General features: G+C 36.6%; 1 protein-coding gene across 3 annotated transcripts in view; it reads left to right on the top strand.

The window, feature by feature from the left end:
- The window catches only part of GPC6 (glypican 6), a 1,181,721-nt gene that overhangs the window by 304,214 nt on the left and 857,134 nt on the right, over nucleotides 1-20,373 (top strand). For all 3 annotated transcript variants that reach the window (XM_031655722.1, XM_021929443.2, XM_031655723.1), the window contains exon 2: nucleotides 6,880-7,038. In XM_031655722.1, coding sequence (XP_031511582.1) covers nucleotides 6,880-7,038 — 159 coding nt within the window. The remainder of the gene's footprint in view (nucleotides 1-6,879; nucleotides 7,039-20,373) is intronic.

Below are 20,373 nucleotides of genomic sequence, written 5' to 3' on the forward strand. Positions count from 1 at the left end.
AAATTTGAATTGCGTTAAGCTCTCACATAGTCAAAAGAGTCTTATAATATGTTTTCCCCAACCATGACTCACTGGTCCTAGAAAAATAGATGATGGACTGTGTTTGACCCATCAGCCATGGTTTGCAGATTTTTTTTTTTTTAGGAAAAAAAAATTAAACCCAAGCAGAACAGATTTTCTTTAGCTTCTCTGATCATTCATAATTGTCAGAATTTTAAGGAATATCAGCAGGCTCAGATCAGTGCAAGAGAAGAGCTACACTTCCGTTCTTCAGTTCTCCCACAACCTTCTTCCTGTCTAGTAACATGTTACAAAGAAAGCAAGGCTCAGACTGAATTCAGCCACACATTCAGACGTTTTCTGGCTAGCAGACCTCAGTGATGAGCCTGTATGTTTGGGAATGTCACAGTACTCTCTCCCTCAGGCTCTAACAAGCACTTTGCATGAAAGATTTACTCCAAGGCTGACACAGTGATCTTGCAACATCAGGATGCTTCAAAGTTCCAGCGACGTCTGTGAGCAGAGTTCTCTCTGGGTGGTGTGATACCACAGGACTAGCATCCCAGATCAAGAAATTAGGTTGCCAGGCCTCTGTGATTCTCAGGTTTCATTCATGCAGTGGGAGGAGAGCCTATAAAACATTTTTGGCCAAATTAACTTTTTAAATTTTTTACTTTTAAAAATACTGGAGATATATATCTATATATATCTATATATCTCTATATATCTATATATCTATATATATCTCTATATATCTATATATATCTATATATCTATCTATATCTATCTATATCTATATATATCTATATATCTATATATATCTATATATATCTATATATAACTGTTTTAACCCATTTTACAGAGTATGTTTAATGGCATCAAGTGCATTCATATTGTCTAATCATCACCATTATCCGTCTCTAGAACTTTTTCATCTTCCCACTATAATCTTTAAACAGTAACTCTCCATTTTCTCCTGCCCCCAGTCCCAGATAACCACCATTCTACTTTCTGTCTGCATAATTTTGACTACTTCGGGCACCTCATATGAGTGGAATCATGTTGTCTTTGTCCTCTTGTGATTGGCTTATTCTGCTTCACATAATGTCCATGTTGTAGTGTGTGTTAGTACTGCATTGCTTTTTGTGGTGGAATAATAATCCATTGTATGTGTAGTTGTTTATCTGTTGTTTAACAGATGGAAGTTGTTTATCTGTTCACTTGCGGATGGGTGTTTTGGTTGTTTCAACCTTTTGGTTATTGTGAATAATGCTGCCAACCCCATAGCTTGAACAACACCAATTTCACCTATGAACATTTATTTTTAACATCTCTTCTGCCCATTAGTAAATCCTGGTATTGATTTAGTTAATACTTTTTGAAAGCTTGCCAGAGCTACCCCAAGTGTATAGATTCCTGTTTGAAGTACTATAAATGGTAACTGCCCCTAAAGGTATAGATTAAAGTTTATACACTCACATGCTTACCAGTGTTTATACTGAAGCCTTTTAAAGTAATTAACTCAAGGCAGTATTACAGAGGCAACAACATTTTCATTTTGTCAATTTGTTTGTTATTCTCTAAACAAATGGAAAATATTCTACATGAGAATTAATTGTTGAGCTACTGGTCTCTTCTGAATGAGTGATAATAATGAGAGATGCCTGCTTGGACTTTGTGATGTGACTTTGCTGAAGATACCTCCATCACCTGCCCCCCAAACATCTTATGTCTCTTTTCCTCCCAGAAAAAGTTTTCGTAAGTTTGCTTTTGTCATAACTTAGCAACATTAGATGATTAGACATAGCTTAGAGGCATTAGCAACTGTTAATTACTTGATCTTTCTAAACTTTTACCTCTACTCTTTTTGCCATGATATGAGGAGGTTATACCACCTTCCAATAGATGGATAATTCTTGTTAATTTAACTTTTATGTCTGGAAAAATTTTGAAAATGGTGAAAACTATCTTGCATCTACTATACTTAGTTTGTAATTTACTTAAATTTAAAAGAATTAAGAGAACATATATGTGCAATGAATTATTTGTTGACACCAATCAGTTATCAATTCCAATAATAATTAGATAATAATAGATCGATTATTTTGAAGAAATCTATTTCCTCTTATCTAGTCATTTTGTGTGTTTACACATGTGGAGCTTTTGTACTTTTACTTTTTAGAAATTGTAATAGTAAAGAAAAACATTTGATATCCTCATAGCAACATTTTAAAATCATTACTTAGATGTATTTCATATTATAGTTTATAAAATTAAAATATCTGATGAAAATTTGCTAAGCTCTGAGCTAAACCTTCTCCCTATTTTATCTCCTAACCTGTTATCATCATTTCCATTCTTTCAGATGAGGAATTGAGATGTTAAGCATCTCCCTTTCACTTCACATAGCTAGTAAGTGATAAGGTCAAATTACAGTGTCACCTTTTAATACCCATATTAATGTAATTGTTACTTATATATCACACTAGAAATATGAAATCAAAAAACTGAAAATATCAGGAAGACTTGTTATTTTAAAAATCTCAAAAGATATAATACCAAAAAAATTCAAAAATGAATAGCACTTTCATATGGAGTGAAGGAAGAAAAACCATGGTATCTCGCAGGATGGAAGGTTGTCTATATTATTTGGACATGAAGCCATTTGCAGTTTAAGGAACACCCAGCCCATGTGGAAACATAAGGAACTACAAGCCCTTTCTGGGTTTATGTGGAAAAAAAAAAAAAATGTAGTGTCCATGTTTCTGGTTCATTGTTCAGCTGTCAGGGTGATTTTGATGTGTAGATACTTAAGTTTTTCTTCTAAGTAGTAGAAGTTTAGAGTCATAGAGGCACGTGTGGAAGTTTGGAGCGGTGGAGGCCCGTGTGGAAGTTTGGAGCGGTGGAGGTGCGTGTGGAAGTTTAGAGCGGAGGAGGTGCGTGTGGAGGTCGTTGTTGGTGGAGGTGAGTGGAAGTTTGAGTCGTGGGAAGTGGCGTGTAGAGGACGGTGGAGTGCGTGTAGGGGATTTAGGTAAGTGGAGGTCCGGTGTGGAAGTTTACCGGCGGTGGAGGAGGGGTGCGTGTGTGGAAGTTTGGAGTCATGGAGGTGAGTGTGGAAGTTTGGAGTCATGGAGGTGCGTGTGGAAGTTTGGAGTCATGGAGGTGAGTGGAAGTTTGGAGTCGTGGAGGTCCGTGTGGAAGTTTAGAGTCATAGAGGCCCGTGTGTGGAAGTTTGGAGTCGTGGAGGTGCGTGTGGAAGTTTGGAGTCATAGAGGCCGATGTGGAGAGTTTGGGGCGGCCGGAGGTGGCGTGTGGGCTGGAGTCGTAAGGTCCGGTGTGGAAGTTTAGAGCGGCGGAGGTGCGTGTGTGGAAGTTTGGAGTCATGGGGCGCGTGTGGAAGTTTAGAGGCATGGAGGTGAGGTGTGGAAGTTTGAGTGGTGGGTGCTTGTGGAGTTTGGGTACAGTGGGAAGTGCGTGTGGAAGTTTGGAGTCGTGGAGGAACTCACATTGTTCCATTTTGGTGGTGTCGAAATCGTCACGTGAAAGATGATCAGGAATACCCTTGTAGTTGGACAGGTTTACTTACAATTTATTGCAAGACCAAGAATATATCATGGAGAGCCATGTCCCAGTAAGAGGGTCTCAGAAGGAATTTATTATAGGATATGGGTTTTGGTTGTGTGTGTTTAGGGGAGGGTGCATAGAGTCAGGGACTCATGCTCGATTGGATGCTGTCAGAAAGCAGAGGTAGTTCTGTAATAAGGTAATTCTCGAATTCTCTAATAAGGCATTTCAGTAAGTCTTGCTGACAAAATGGAAGACTAGCACAATGATGAATCTGTGATTAGTAAAGAAGTCCATCATATTAGCCAAGAGAGGAAGTGGTTGGTCCTTTATTTTATTTTATTTTTTTGAGATGGAGTTTTGCTCTTGTTGTCCAGGCTGGAGTGCAATGGCATGATCTCAGCTCACTACAACCGCCACCTCCCGGGTTGAAGCAATTCTCCTGCCTCAGCCTCCCAAATAGCTGGGATTACAAGCATTCACCACCGCTCCCGGCTAATTTTGTACTTTTAGAAGAGACAGGGTTTCTCCATGTTGGTCAGGCTGGTCTCAAACTCCTGACCTCAGGTGATCTGCCTGCCTTGGCCTCCCAAAGTGCTGGGATAAAGGGGGCGGGGGGCGCCGTGCCTAGCCGCTTGGTACTTTTTGAATGGCACAGTAACCTTGTTTTCTGTGCTTAGACAAAACTATGAAGTGGCCTTACTTGGTTTATTCTTTCAATGTCTCAGGGTAGTCTTGTGTGAGGTTGGCATTCTGTGAGAATGTTTAAGTGTAACAGGAGAATGAGTGTCAGGCTGGCTTCTAAAGGGCAAGGGCTGCTTGTTTTTTCATTCTTCATAGCTACCCCCGACCTCCTCTCTAGGAAAACTGTAGTGACTACTAAGCTTTAATAACATATTTCCAAGTTTTTGTTACAAAATATTTTCATCATACAGAAAAAAGTAAAGATAATGCATTAAGTACCATATATCTATCAAGCAGCTTAAGAAATAAATAATGATAGATGAAAGTATTTGAGTATTTCTCTGAAATCCTAATCCTTCCTAAGAGCAAATTATTCACTTGAATTTGATGTTTATCATTTTCAAGAATAATGCATTTCTTTTTCTTTAAAAAATACATATATATTTACTTTTTGTCTCCTTCCTTTCTAGAAATTTAATAAGATATACCTTTATTTTTATTTTGTTTTAATTGGCATAAAATAATTATACAATTATACATATTTATGGGAGGTACATAGTGATCTTTTGATACATAAAATGTATAGTGATCAGAGAGGGGGATTAGCGTGTCTATCATCTTAAACATTTATCATTTCTTTGTGTTGGGAACATTCAGTAACCTCTTTCTAGCATTTTGAAACTATGTAATATATTATCGTTAACTATAATCATCCTACAGTGGTGTAGAACACTAGAACTTATTCCTCCTATTAGCTGTAATTTTGTATCCTTTAACAAATCTCCTTACCACAGACCCCTTACTTTACTCTATCCTTCCCAGCCTCAAGTATCCTCTGTTCTGCTTTCGACTTCCAAGATATCCTTTTTTCAGCTTCCATATATGAATGAGAACGTGCAATGTTTATCTTTCTGTTCTTGGCTATGCCACTTAACATAATGTCCTCCAGTTTCATCCATGTTGCATTGAATGACGGGCTAGCATCCTTTTTAAGGCTAGATACTGTTCCATTGTGTACTTATGCCACGTTTTCTTTATCTGTTCATTTGTTTTTGGACACCTAGACTGATTCCATATCTTGGCTATTGTGCGTAGTGTTCCAGTAAACATGGGGTGCAATTGTCTCTTTGATGTACTGATTTCCTGCTCTTCAGATAAATGCCCAGGAGTGGGTGGCTGGATGCTATTTGTAGTCTTTTGAGGAACCTCCATACTATTCTCCATAGATACTATCATAGTTTACATTCCCACTGGCAGTATATGAGTTTCCTTTTCCCTGGATCCTCCCCAGCATTTGTTATTTTTTATCTTTCTGATACCAACCATCCTAACTGTGGTGAGATGATACCTCATAGTGGTTTTGATTTACATTTCCCTATTTCCCTGATGATTAGTCACGTTGAGCTTTTTTTTTTTTTTTTTTTTTCTTCCTTATAATTGTTGGGCATTTGTGTGTCTTTTAATTAGGAACTCAAACACCTAACAGCAAAAAAAAGAAAAAAAAAAAAAGAAAAAAAAAGATGCTTCAGAACAGCAAAAGACCTAACGTTATACATCCTTGTAAACTTTTTTTTTTTTTAATTCTACTGTTGTTTGAAGTAGGAGCTTAAGCATGAAACTACACGAAGAATCATGAGACACCCTATGCTTCACACAAGGTCATAGGACATACTTTTATAAGTACCATTAAACATTATAAATGAATTTTAATCACAGAGTCAAGTACTTTGTTCATTTGTTTTCATTGTCCTACAGTGACTTTAATAGCAGGAGCAATTTGTTGGCTTTATTTAGCAAGACATTGGGTGGATTTCCATTCTTCCCTCCACAGGCTGTGAGAAAGATTTTTGACACTCACTGAGCTGCTTCAATTGGAAATTCACATTTTATGCAATAACAGACCATTTTAATTTCATGAAGCAAAGGATTGGCTTCTACTTGCAAATAGCACTAAAGAAAGCAATATTGTCGAAGTAAATAGATCTGTCGAATTAAATACAAGGCTTTCATTCCTTTTATTTTACATTTCTGTATAATGTAAGCATTAATTAAACCCATCAGTGACTTCCTTCTTTCTGGAGAATGTTTTCTCTCTGACAAGAAATGTCAACTTAGCAAATGAGACCTACCATTAAAAACACACTCACCTGGACTTAGAGAAAAGCTGGTGCATACCCAGGGACAGACTTGCGGAAAGAGAACCCAAGGGACAGTTCCCATCTTTTCTTGCTTTTGGTGATGGGACTAAGTGTCTTTTGCCTTACTTGAGGTTTCCCAAGACAAGCATACATAGCTGTATTACATCTTGTGTCATTGTATCACCTGATGTTTACTTGAGGCATTACAAATACAAGCCAGGAAAAAATGCCATGGTATTTTGAAGTTTTTAATGCACCTTCACTTACATGATGAGGAACAGAGACTAAATATCAGGTTCAACTTAAGTCCACCACGTGTTTGGAATGTTAGATACACTGATGTGCTGTGGCCCAGATAGAGTTCATGGTGACAGCTGGAGAAGTAGATGGAACAAGCACCCTAAGATTTGAACAAAGTGTTAGAGAAGTGAAATCTCTAACATCTACCAAAAGTCCTTGGAATGCAATAGTGACATTTAACTTCTCTTTGCAGGGGAACACTTAAGAATCTGTCCTCAGGAATATACATGCTGCACCACAGAAATGGAAGACAAGTTAAGCCAACAGAGCAAACTCGAGTTTGAAAACCTGGTGGAAGAGACAAGCCATTTTGTGCGCACCACGTTTGTGTCCAGGCATAAGAAATTTGACGGTAGGTGAAATGGTTTTCACTTGACTTTGCTATAGGTACACTTTTCTGTGAGAATCTTGGTATCATATGAAAAATATTTTTTACAAAGGGAGCTTTTCTATCCTTCTTAAATATTTATAGCATTGTCTATTTTTAGAAAAGGCATGAGTTTTCTTGACAGTATTTTTTTTTTTAAGTAATATCTTGGTAAAACCTGGTTTAACAAAGAGCTGTTTTGCATTTGTGCTTTGCCTGTGAGATTATTGTAAAGATTTAGCTCAAGTTTTCATTAAAGGAGTTATAATTCAGCTTTTGTTATACTGCAGCTTGTCTAGTTTTCTTATGGGGATTCTCCCTTAAAAATAAGTGTAACTTAAGATTATTTGAAATATAACATCATATTTGAAGAGGAAAGGCTTGTTTTAAATGTCAGCGACACAGATTCCTTTATTTTAGACTTTGCCATTGCAATCATATAGCACATTTTACATTGCAGTAGTGCATTCTATCTAAGGTTTAGACCCTCTTCTCATATCCTGGTTATAAGCAGTCAATGCTATTTCTATATTCTATTTGTTAAATAAACATTTTTATATTACAAATTATTACTGAAATTTCAGCATTGAATTTTCTCATTAGAACATGAATATTTTGAAAATATTCAAAGGTAGTTTGATTCTTTATAAACAGTATGAACAATGATAACAATACATTTAGTACTTTTAGATGGTGTGTTGTCTTTAGTGCTTTAAGAAATGGATGTACCTTACTATGATTTCTTGTAAACCAGACTTGCACCTTGTGGTGAACCTTCTTTGGGCTCCGTTGGTCCTACAACATTACTCTAGAGCAAAAGAGCTGCTATTAATTTTCTTCTCTCAGTTCAGTCAATGCACAGCAGAGCCAGTTTAGGAAAGGTTGGCCAAAGTTTTTATGTTTCTTTTTTCTTTACTGTGTGGTAGGTAAAATGTTCCATTTTATTGCTGTTTTAAACTATTATAGCAGCACCGATCTTTTTCAAATCGGTTCTCAAGTTTACAGAAGACAGGTCTACCTGGTATTTTCAGTACAAATGATGTGACACTTTCTGTGTAAGTGACTGGGGTTTCATCTTTCTGCAAGTATGTTTTAACATCTTCACATTCTATCTTTGGCTCTCCCTTGTGTATAATTTTATATGTGGATGTATGTGAAAATAATTTTTTATTTAGTGGTGATGCTGTGAATCTTGTTCCCTTAAATGCAACTAGGGAGTACTTAGGGGTTGCTCTTGATTACAGGTTACAAAACCAGTGACATTAGGAGCCCCAGATAGGACTCTGTGTTTGGAGGACTATACTCTATCACTTCAAGCTACAGCAAATTGAACTGTTTTGTCATTTGTTACATGAAGTAGGTGGTAATGATCTGTTGCCACTGATTTTGACCTGTGTCCCTGGGAAACTAATAGACAAACAAAAAACAAAAACTCTAGTGCATTTATAAAGCTGTACTCCAAAGTGATGTTAAAATAATTCCAGGACACTATTCATGGTAGATAATATATATATTCTTTAACAACAACAACAACAACAAAATAAATATTAGGTAGCTTTATGGAGAGCTGACATTTTTAAAACAAGTAAAGCCATTCAACAAGACTGAGCCAGCCAGGCGTGGTGGCTCATGCCTGTAATCCCAGCACTTTGGGAGGCTGAGGTAGGTGGATCATGAGGTCAAGAGATCAAGGCCATCCTGGCCAACATGGTGAAACCCCGTCTCTACTAAAAATACACACACACACACACACACACACACACACACACACACACACACACACAAAATTAGCTGGGCGTGGTGCCAGGCACCTGTAGTCCCAGCTACTGGGGAGGCTGAAGCAGGAGAATCACTTGAACCCGGGAGACAGAGGTTGCAGTGAGTCAAGATTGTGTCACTACACTCCAGCCTGGCAACAGAGCGAGCCTCCATCTCAAAGCAAACAAAACAAATCAAAAACAAAACAAAAAACAAAAACAAAACAAACAAAACAAGACTGAGCCTTATACTTCTTGTATTATATCGATAACTTTTAATGTCTTTGCATTTCTAGTTTCTAATCCCACATCTGGTTTGTCCTATTAAAGAAACCTCTCTCCACTTTCTCACTTACTCCTTCCCTGTCTCTATATAGGTATATTTTGAATTGTTCTAATGTATCTAAGGGTATGATGTCAATCAGTTTGACAGGATATTGATTTTGCTAAGATTAGATCTGACCTAATCTGACCTAAGAGAAGGATGAATTCTTTAGCAACCACTCATTTTATTGCAGTTGGATTGGGTAGGATGGGAGAGAAATTAAGATTTTTTTTTTGGAGGCTTTCAGCCAGAGTGAAAAAAAAAAAAAGAGAGAATCTAAATGTGATTCTAATAATCTCAACTCCTGAAGCACTTTGACTTAAGATAATAATAATAATCGTCATCATCAATTAAAAAGTCACTGTCACATTTTCTGTTATTTTCTCTGGGCAGATTCATGAGGGTCAGTTATACACTGCTATGATTTATTTTCTTATATCTCAAAGGTGAGTCTGCTAAGTCACCTTCCGTGAATGATTGTGCATTCATGTGGGTAGTTTTCTATTTTTTCCTTTTTTTTTCCCCCAAATACTCTCTCATGTCACTTATTGATGAATGTCAATTTGACGTGAGCACAAAACTATCTAGTTTCAGTTATAGAATATCACTTTCTTTGAGTTGCATTTTCCCACATAAACCAACAGTACTATGAAGGACTTGGAGTTTATTTTAGTAAATTCCTATTATGTTAGTCATTTTGCATCATTGCTGGAGTCTCTTCATCCATCTTGTCTATTTTGAGGTTCTGCCTCTGTTTCCACTTTCTCAGAAGTCTTAATTTGTCTTTTGGATTGTGTATAGCTTTGTTGGCTATATGCTCTTTATGAAAAACTACTCCTTAATTAAAATTAAGAAAGTTTGATGAGTTTTCTATTTTTATTAAGTACAGCGGCAATTTAAATTCCGTACATGTGATCCAGTCCAATATATATTTAGAGAGGCTAAAGTCAATTGCTGGTAATGATTAATCTCTGGTTATCACTTTTCTTACTGTATGAGAAATGCTTTGATTCCATTTAACTTTTTATTTTGTGGCAGAGGTGACTGTTTTTAAAATTTGAGATTCCAATACTGTTAACTTAAAACCATATTCTATTTATTGTCTTACTTTCCCTGTCTTTTTTAAAGTGATATTTTGGTAACATTTAGAAGAGACACTATAATTTTATAATTTTATAAATTATAAATACTCATCAGATGGTAGGAAGTTAAAGTGGAATCAACTTGAGTTATTACCCAACCTTCGTAAGTTTCTGTGCTTAGCTCCAAGATTAGCCTAGCATTCATACCTGAGAGGCAACGAATTTTAAAAGCATATACTATCAATTCCAGAAATTTTAATTCTTTGGCAGAGAATTTTCCTATAGCTGTATATCTTTTTAAAATTTTTGAATATAGAATTAAAATGTCATGATAAAAGTCTGTATAATAGAGTTTTCTTGACATTGCTTCTCCAAGGGTCTAACAAAGTATTTGTTGCTTTACCTTTTTCTTATTTCTCCAACCAAATCTTAATTTCTGGCTCTCACGACACATCCCTGTAAGCCCTTCATCCTTTGGTCTTGGTCCTGGCCACTGCAAAAGTTCTCTCCGAACTATAGAGGGATGCTCTGAATATGCTCTATAGCCAGGCCCCGCTTTTCTGTTGCTCCCCAGGATTAAAATTTTGGACAATGACCCAGCTTAGTATATCAGGCAGAATGATCACATTACTCCCTTCCTTCTCACCTTCTTCTCCTCTGCCAAACACCCCAGGCAACAGATAAACACCAGCATATTAAAACATAGACAAAAGGAGAGTCATCTTTGTGTACTCACTCATTTTTAGCATTTTCATATTCAGTGACTAGCCTGTCAAATTGGCATTCCTGTCTAAGTCCTGTTTTGCTGTTGTGCTACCAAGTAGCTCATGTGTAATAGGAAATGGAGAACAAGCAAGTAGCAGATAGTAGTAATAGTAACTATTACCTAGTAGTAATAGTAATAAGAGGCAACATCTGACCCTGTGTCCTGCCGTTCATAGATTTTAACCCTAGGTATCTGAAGCACACTGAATTGCAATCACGCAGATATTATAATAAATGGCAGAGTCAGGATTCCATTCCAGGCTGAGCACTCCTGGATCTCTGCTCTCAGCCATCTACCACATCATCTCTCCAGTGCTTTCCAGTTCCCAGATGTGCTGGCATCTTGTGGTTAACACCACCTATTCCTCTATCTCACCCTGCCGGGCCTGTCCTGTCCTAGTTATTGTGGGGAGGATGTGGAAATGACTGTCAAGGAAAAGTGGAAGATTTGTTTTTAACTCTAAAAAAAAAAACAACAAAAAAAAACTACCCACCTAAATATAGTCCAGCCCTCAAGGAATCTGGAGGTTTGACAGGGTAAATGACTTGCCAAGTTTCCACTAAGAATGATGAATCCAAGACTGTAACCTAATGCTTAAATCAGAATTAGAAATAGTCATGTTATATATAGGAAGTCAATACTTGGTTGAAATTCTAAATTTTTATTTCTTTTGAATGGATACTGTTGAAAAATTATTGGTATTTCTTTAAAAGGGCAGTAGAAATATTGGTGGGTAAAGAGTCCACCCATATCTTTGGGAAAGGCAGGAACAGTATTCAACTGGAATTTGTCCCTAAATTAAAGAGAAATGGGTGTTTTTTTGGTAAAAGCCTTAATTGAATCAATGAAGATATATTGTTATTATTATTTTTTTTACCTCACAAAGCCTAGTGGTTTCTATCTTGATGTCGGCACTAACACCCTATCCTCTAAGCATGTCTGTGGAATGTGGATTATTCAGAGGCAGAAGGATTTAGTTGAAGGGATATTTTATTTAGGTTCCTTTTTTCCTTTGAATTTATTTGAGCTGAAATGTATTCACATTTGGAGCTCCATATGAACTTTTTTATTTAATGTGTTCTTGGTCTTATTATTTTACTTTACTTCCTCGCTTTTATTAATGTATTTTAATGGTATACATTTGTCCAGAAATTTGGCAGCCAGTGCATTTTTAAAAGCAAAATAAAAATATTGAACAGTAAGTTCTATCCTTATGAAGAACTTATTCTATAGTAACACACACAGACTACCCATTGAACTGGATGCAGAAATAATTTGTATACAGTGATATAATATTTTTACATTGCAAATCTGCTTGTGTTTTGTTTTTAAATGTCGTTTCTCATCTATATACTGTAGAGGTGACAGTAACGTAATGATTTCTTTAATATTTGCCCTAATTTTCTCCGAGAATACACTTATTTGAAAAGAGATAAACCCTAAATAGGTTCCCCTATGGTGATAGCATCTTTCATATTTCCTGTCACAAGGGTGAGATTTTTTGTATGTGTGTGTGATTTCTATTTGAAAACATTTATTTAGAGCCTATCACGGAGAATGCACTTAACCAAGTGTTGTTGTAGATTAAAAAATGACTAATAATGATTAAAATTTGGTCATTGCCTATCAAGGAGTTTACGTTTTGGGGGAGACATAAGTATAAACCCAAGAGTAAGAAAGGCAGAATTGCTTGTATCCTAAAGTAGAAGTCCATTGGAAAGAGGAGGGAGGAAATTTTTCTACATAGTGGCATCCAAGAAGACTTTTTGGAAGAGCTTGCAGTTCAATATTCAAAGAATGTCTTAAGATTGTGATAATTTAAAAAGTGCCAGGATGAGACAAAATGAATCAAATATTTTGTATGCAAGTCCACAAAGTCTGTCGGACATAATGTAAACAATTTACTATTGATTTTCTTTTCAACAATGTTAATTTATTGACATTTAGCATATATCTATTAGATAGATATTCTGTCACAATGTTTTCTTCCTTGCACCAGCTTGCTACTGTTTTGTAAGAAAAACACACAATTTCAGGGCACAAACAAGAAGTGTTTACTTTTCTGTAGTATATCTTTGGGTTGACTGGAGATTGGCTGCTCATGTAGGCTTGACTCTATGCATTTAGAGTCATTTTGGTCTGGTCTGGTCTATATGTAGCTTATTCATTTGAAAGCAGTACTCTGTCTTAAGCATGTTCTTCTCTTAGTGGAGTGTGGCAATGCTAATATAGACAGGTGGAGGCTAATATATAAGGAGCATTCTAGCCTAAACTAGAATTGCCGCACTGTCTTCCTAAGGTTTATAAGCCAAAGCAAATCTGATGGCAGTTTCCAACATTAGTGGGACAAGAGATTATACTACTCCTAAGGAAGTGGAAGTGGGGAAAGGAATGATTATTTCTGTATCATAATCTACCATAGTCCTCAAGTTACTGCCTCTTGCTACTTCCCAATGTTTTACTAATCACGTTGACTTTTCAAAAATAGATTCCCTAGGAATTCAGGAACAATAGTTATTTTCTAAATAAATCATAGCAAGACAGACACAATTGTCTTACTACCTCCAATGTCCTAACACACTAACAAATACATGTATAACCATACACACACACACACACACACCCACAACACACACCCCTCTATGATGTTATTAATATTATGCGGATAAATAGATGTAATAATTCCTTGTATTGTGCTGCTGCTGTCCTAAATCATTGCACAGAATAATAGGTTACTACAATTCATAGGGCTTATAATGTTAATCATTCTAAGAAGTAATTAGCTGAATGCCTTCTGTACATTTGCTAGGCTACCAGCTCAGCAATATGTATTCCATCTGAAGGACACTCCTCTTGAAATCAGAATGCACTGAACTGAATTTCAGAAATTAGAGAAACAATCTCACTGGCATTGGGAAGTAATCTGCCAATTTTCCCAAAGGGCAGATCTTCCAAAAATAAAAATCGTCCAACTAGAGATATTGGCTTTGACAGAGCTACTTAACAGGTTTACAAATCACAAACGCCTTTCAAGCCTTGCGTTTATACAATACTGAAAGAGAAGATCCTAGTAGGGGTTCTTTTAAATGTGTGCATGTAGAACCCAGATCTTTGTACAACTGGAATATGCCTTCCTTCTCTCCTCCTCCTCCTCCTCCTCCCCTCTTCTTCCTCCTCCTCTCTCTCTCTTTCCTTTTCTTTTCTTTTCTTTTTTCTTTCCCCTCCTTTAAACTTTGACAGATCTTTCAAAGCTAAGACTACACACTGCTGATCATCAGCTCTGACTTCAGTGATGGACTTCCAATCTTTTTCTAATTCTAAGACCCCTACCACGCACCTCAAAGTAACTTGATATACATTATGCTCCCAGTGTGGTTGTAATATTATCATCTTATTATCACCAGTTCCCTTGCATGGTGGCTTTGCTGAGCATCTGGTTCACAGACAAGCCAATTTCTTTTAAGTATTGCTCTGTCAGACTCTGAAACCAGTTCTACCAGAAGGATTCTTGCTCATGAATGTTAATGAGCAGACAAGTATCCTTTCTCTGACAGAGGCTCACTAATCCTTTGAGTAAGTATGGGTGAATTACAGGAAAAATTTTATATAAGTTAAATTGGTCTGCCACTAAGTAGAGAAAACTTATTTTCTTATTTTAATGAAAATCAAGAAAAAAATATTTAATGGGGATGTAAATTACAGCTCCCTGGAAGCATTTTTGTCTTCTGACCTGAGAACACAGTAGCTCAGTGTAGACTGGTTCGACTGCATAGTGTGCTTAATGCTGGTAAACTCATGATCTCCAGTGAGGCCTGATCTGCAGTGGGACAGGGGGAAATGGAGTAGAAACCACTCACTCTTTCTGGGGTTTGGTACCAAGAGATTCTTTATGTTCCTTAGTGGTAAGGAATTGGGATAAAAAATTATTCTTTCTTCTTCCACTGAGCCAATGTAAGATTTCCTTTTTTTTTTTTTTTCCGAAAACAAGTAAGATAGTAAAGCCATAAGAACAGCATTTGTATGCTTTTTGTATTCTAAGAATATGAGAAAAATAATTTCAGTGAACCTTTATCTGAAAAGATATAACCATGACCTGATGGAATCCTGAGATGAGCAGGTTGAAAGCAATGAGATGGGCCAGACACAGTGGCTCACACCTGTAATCCCAGCACTTTGGGAAGCCGAGGTTGGCAGATCAGAAGGTCAGGAATTCAAGACCAGCCTGGCCTGCATGGTGAAACCGTGTTTCTACTAAATAATACCAAAAATTAGCTGGGCATGGTGGCACGCGCTTGTAATCTCAGCTACTCAGGAGGCTGAGGCAGGAGAATTGCTTGTACCCAGGAGGCGGAGGTTGCAGTGAGCCAAGATCGTGCCATTGCACTCCAGCCTGGGTGACAAAGCGAGACTCCATATCAAAAAAAAAAAAAAAGAAAGGAATGAGATGGGCAGAAAGATGATCATTGTTGAAGCGGGTTGATGAGTCCTTGGGGAGTTCATAGACTACTTTGGGTTGTGTATAGTTTCTGAATTTCCATAATAAAGAGATTAAGAGAGAGAGAGACAGAGAGAGAGAGAGAGAGAGAGCTGGCCAGCCCAGTGTCTCATGCCTGTAATCCCAACACTTTGGGAGGCTGAGGTGGGCGGATCACCTGAGTTTAGGAGTTTGAGACCAGCCTGGCCAACATGGTAAAACTCTGTCTCTATTACTAAAACACATACAAATTAGCCAAGTGTAGTGGCACAGGCCTGTAATTCCAGCTACTCGGGAGGCTGAGGCACAAGAATCGCTTGAACCCAGAAGATGGAGGTTGCAATGGGCCAAGATTGTGCCCCACAGCACTGCAACCTGGGCAACAGAGTGAGACTCTGTCAAAAAAAAAAAAAAAAAAAAAAGAGAGAGAGAGAAAGCCGACTTGAACGTACACAGAACTGAAGAGATCCAGACTGTGAATCCATGTACATACAGAACAATGTCAGCGGATGTTACTACTCTCATTTTTTGTATATTCAACAGTAAATTATACAGAGCACATCATTTTCAAATTGCAAATCTGAACATATCCTATAGGATTTTGACTTAATTCAAGGCTACTTAGCTTATGCTTCCTTCCAATATTCTATTATTAGTGTGTTGGAAGTGACATCCCTCATCTATCCACATGAACAGGCCTGTTAAAATGAGGCTTAATCTTTAAATCTCCTTGGTAAGTGTGACTGAATATGTTAAACTTTTGTTTGTAAGCCATATGGACATCAAAATAAGGAAAATATCCAAACCCGAGCTTTGGCAAGATTCAAATGACAATGTAAAGTGTTCATTATCAAATGCATTACAGATACCATTTCCATATCATTCTGTAGTCACTCAGTGATTTTTCAGTGAATGACCAACATTGACATGAGCTCTTGGGGTTTGGCATTTTAGCAAACGCAAAAAAAGAGGTAGCTTGCCTAAGCAGTTTTTTATCATTCCTAGCATTCCCTTAGACAAGAACAGGATCCTGAAACCAAATGTGAAAGAAGAACCAGTGCCCAGCTAAGAATAATTCTGCATGGTCCACAATGCTCAGAGAAATTTTTAAAAATCACTCATCACTGTTTCAGAATGTGCCATTTGTTATTCTTGCAAAAGGTTTGTAATATTCATCAAATGGACAAATATTCTTGGGATAACTATGTAGAGTAGTTTACGGTCTTCATACTGTTTCCTCCCTACCTGGTGGTCTGATTGAACATAAACGACTTGAACATGAAGAGCAAACTTTGAAGTAAGATAGCAGGAAGTTGTGGCTCCAAGGCCTTTGAATGTTGGAAGAAATTAGATTTCTCCATGTATTTTGTTTTATTTTTAAGAGACTATTTGCATGTTTTCTCCTTTTGAAATAATAGTTCTGTGGTCATTACAGGATTTGGTTCTCTCAGTCTTCCTGTCTCTTTCTCCTTAATGCTTCTATAGTTGACACTTTGTCATTTTCACTTATTTAGTGTTCTTGTAATAGTATTCTTCTAAAAACTATGACCCATTGCATATTCCCCGTTGAAGTCTAAGCTCATTAAGTTCAGAGATTAGGTCTCCTCTTTCTATTTTATCTTCCCATACCTGACTTAATACGAAGCATATTTAATAATGCTGCAGTGTTGTCTGACAATGGTAGCAACCTGTGCAGTCCCAAGGGCACAGACCATTTAGATGAATTACTTATATTCCTATAACAATTATGACAGAAGAAAATAGGGAACCTTGAATTCTCATTATCCATGAACTCTTAGGGTCCATAAACCTGGAATTCATATGTGATATCAGCAGCATTGGTTCCAGTGGATTTAATGGAACTAATTTTAAATTCCCCGGACAAAGATTGCCTTTACTTAGAGTAAAGCAAGTAGAGGTCCTTATAATAAAAAATAGGATAAATGTGTTTTTCTCCATTGCAAGTATGCACATGTGCACACTCACACACACAGACATGCATAAGAAATGTTAAAGATGTCCATGAATTTCCTGGAGAATCAGTTAATATACAGATTAGTGGGTTCAACACCAGAGATGATCATTCTTTGGTCTGGACTGAACTTGGAAAGGATCTCCTGTTCTGAAGCAAGTGTTCTCTGTTCCACCACACTTATCACTGGCTTATGTGGAATTGAGAGGTTAGTTACCAGAATGTAGAGCTGGGACAGAGAAATTTGAAAGAAGTTTTTGAATCTTTCTTCTGACGTATTAAGGTCAGCCAATAACAGGTCTCCATATGTAAGGTGGCATTCAAGCACCTGTTGCCCATCACATAATGACTTTTATATATTAACTAAGTTAACCTGTTTTCCTTTTAATTTTGACAGTGCATTAGACAATTATACCCAAGATCAACAACTCATTTTAACTTTTGCAGATGTATACTGTGGATTTTTGCATTTTTAAGTTTATAAACTACACAATTGTTTTCCTTTTCCCCTTTGTTTTCTAGTTCATAGAACCTAATGTGTGTTTATTTTTCACAATCTGTAAAATACTTTTTAATTTTTGGGTGACTTTTTTTTGCTAGGATGATATTTTTTGAAGCCAAGTATCTTATTTTTTTTAATTTTTAATATTTGTGGGTAAATAGTGTGTGTGTATATATACTGGGGGTACATGAAAGGTTTTGATACAGGTGTGCAATGTGAAATAAGCACATCATGGAGAATGCAATATTCATCCCCTGAAGTATTTACTCTGAGTTACAGGCAGTCCAGTTACACCCTATTTAAAAATATACAATTAAGTTACAGTTGACTATAGTCACTTTGTTGTGCTATCAAATAGTAGGTCTTATTTATTCTTTCTATAATAACTTTTGTTTTTTTTTGTAATCTGTTAGCCCCACCTCTCCACCACCCGCTCACCACCCGCCACTCCCGTTCCCAGCCTCTGGTAACCACCCTTCTACTCTCTATGTCCATGAGTTCAATTGTATGTATTTTTAGATCCTACAAATGAATGAGAAAATGTGATGTTCGTCTTTCTGTGCCTGGCTTATTTCACTGGGCATGTTGATCCTCAGTTCCATCCATATTGCTGCAAATGACTGGATCTGATTCTTTTTATGGCTGAATAGTACTCCATTGTGTAACTATGTTTTTTCATAGCATACTTTGATTCAAACGTAAGGTATGGTTATTGTAGAAAACTTGTATAACTTAACTTTAATGTGTTAAAGGATTAAAATGACTTTAAATTTATGCCTAATTGAAGGAAAAGTGCCTGATCTCTAAGGAATCTCGGATAAGGATGTAATATAAAATTATTAATATTTGGTGTCATGAAACTTTATTCAAATAACTTCTGAAAAAATAAAATAATTTGGAAGTCTTAATTCCTGTGTTAAATAGTTTATAATTATAAAATGAAAAGTATAATACAGTCTCTGTGAGTGTGAGGGAATTTCCTGTTTTCTGGGTATCATATGCCCTCCACACATATTTGTCTACACAACTTTGGACTCCTTTTTCCATAATTGAGTTGGTTGTCTCTATTTAGAGTACAAGTAGAAGGCTTATACATATATATAATATGTATAATTCTGAAGATCTGTATAATATTTTATGATGGATATTAAAAAAAAATAGGTTAAGGAAGCACTTACATAAATTCTTCCATTATGTAATGGTTTGAGGAAAGTTGAGATTTAAGGAAAATAAAAACATGTAATAAGAACCGTTTAAAATGTTCTCCTTGAACACTAGTCCAAGGTTTACTGACTTTGTTCCCTTGATCATTAGACCAGCCAGGCTTGTTCTCATTCTCTGGGCAGTGGCTGAAAACCTTTTACTAAGAGAAGTAGCTTCTAAGGATATCTTCAGGCCTTGAGTGTTCCAAGTCCCTTTACAAATGGCAGATTAGCAATCAGTCAAAACCTGTTAGTTTCACGATTTAGCTTCTGTCTGGCACATAGAACTCCAAAATGTATTCTTAAACTGAAGAAGTTTGGGGGCCAATTTTAACTCATATAAGTTTTATGTATTTTTAAATTACTAGCCACATTCCCAAAATGTATTGGTATTTTTTTCTTCCAATGGCTGAGATTATTTTTCTGCTTTCTAATTCTAAATCAGGCATTTCTTATTTTTTCCCATGTAGATTTTAGATGCCTTAAACAGTCTACAGTTTTTTCTGCATTCATTCTCCATAGTTGGGGAAGGGTCTTCATCTATGACATTATGTCAAGTTTTGTTCAGAAAAATCTTAGTCATATAAATAGCACAGGCCTTGGATCTTGGCAGAATATGTTTCAAATATAGGAGGTACCTTGTATTGACAAAATGATCTTATGAGTTTTCTTAAACTCTCTGGGAAAAAATTTTAGTTTTTCATTTGTAAAATAAGTGTAATACCTGTTTTGAAACTACGATGTACATAAAAAGCCTAGCATAAGTCTAGCAAAGAGTGCGCTTGTAATACATGAGGGTTCACCTCTGCTCTTCATCCTTGTCACTGTCATTGCGCTCACTTTCTTCCCTATAAGGAGGTGACAGTCCTATAGAGCCCCTCAGGTAAGAGTATAAATAACTGGAATGCTGATCGGTACCATGAGTTAAAATGCAGATAAAATCATGGAAGAGAATGAAATTATTTCATGACAAGAAGACTATAAATGGCTTTGTGAAAAGACAGAATGTAAACTGTCTTGAAAGTTTGGAAGGATTCGGAAACGTGGAAATGCGATTGAAGGCATGGAGATGGGAAATTACCAGTGATGCAGTGATACAGAGGATACTTTGTTTCCATCATGAAACAAAGAAAGCTTGAACCAAACTGAAGGGTATCCATTATTAAGGTCCTTGAATATGTTTCAAAAGTAGAAAATTAAGTCTATTCTCTGAAAATCAATGGGAGTGCTTGTTTATTTT

This window comes from Papio anubis, chromosome 15 (assembly GCF_008728515.1).
Source record: "Papio anubis isolate 15944 chromosome 15, Panubis1.0, whole genome shotgun sequence".
Lineage (NCBI taxonomy): Eukaryota > Metazoa > Chordata > Mammalia > Primates > Cercopithecidae > Papio > Papio anubis.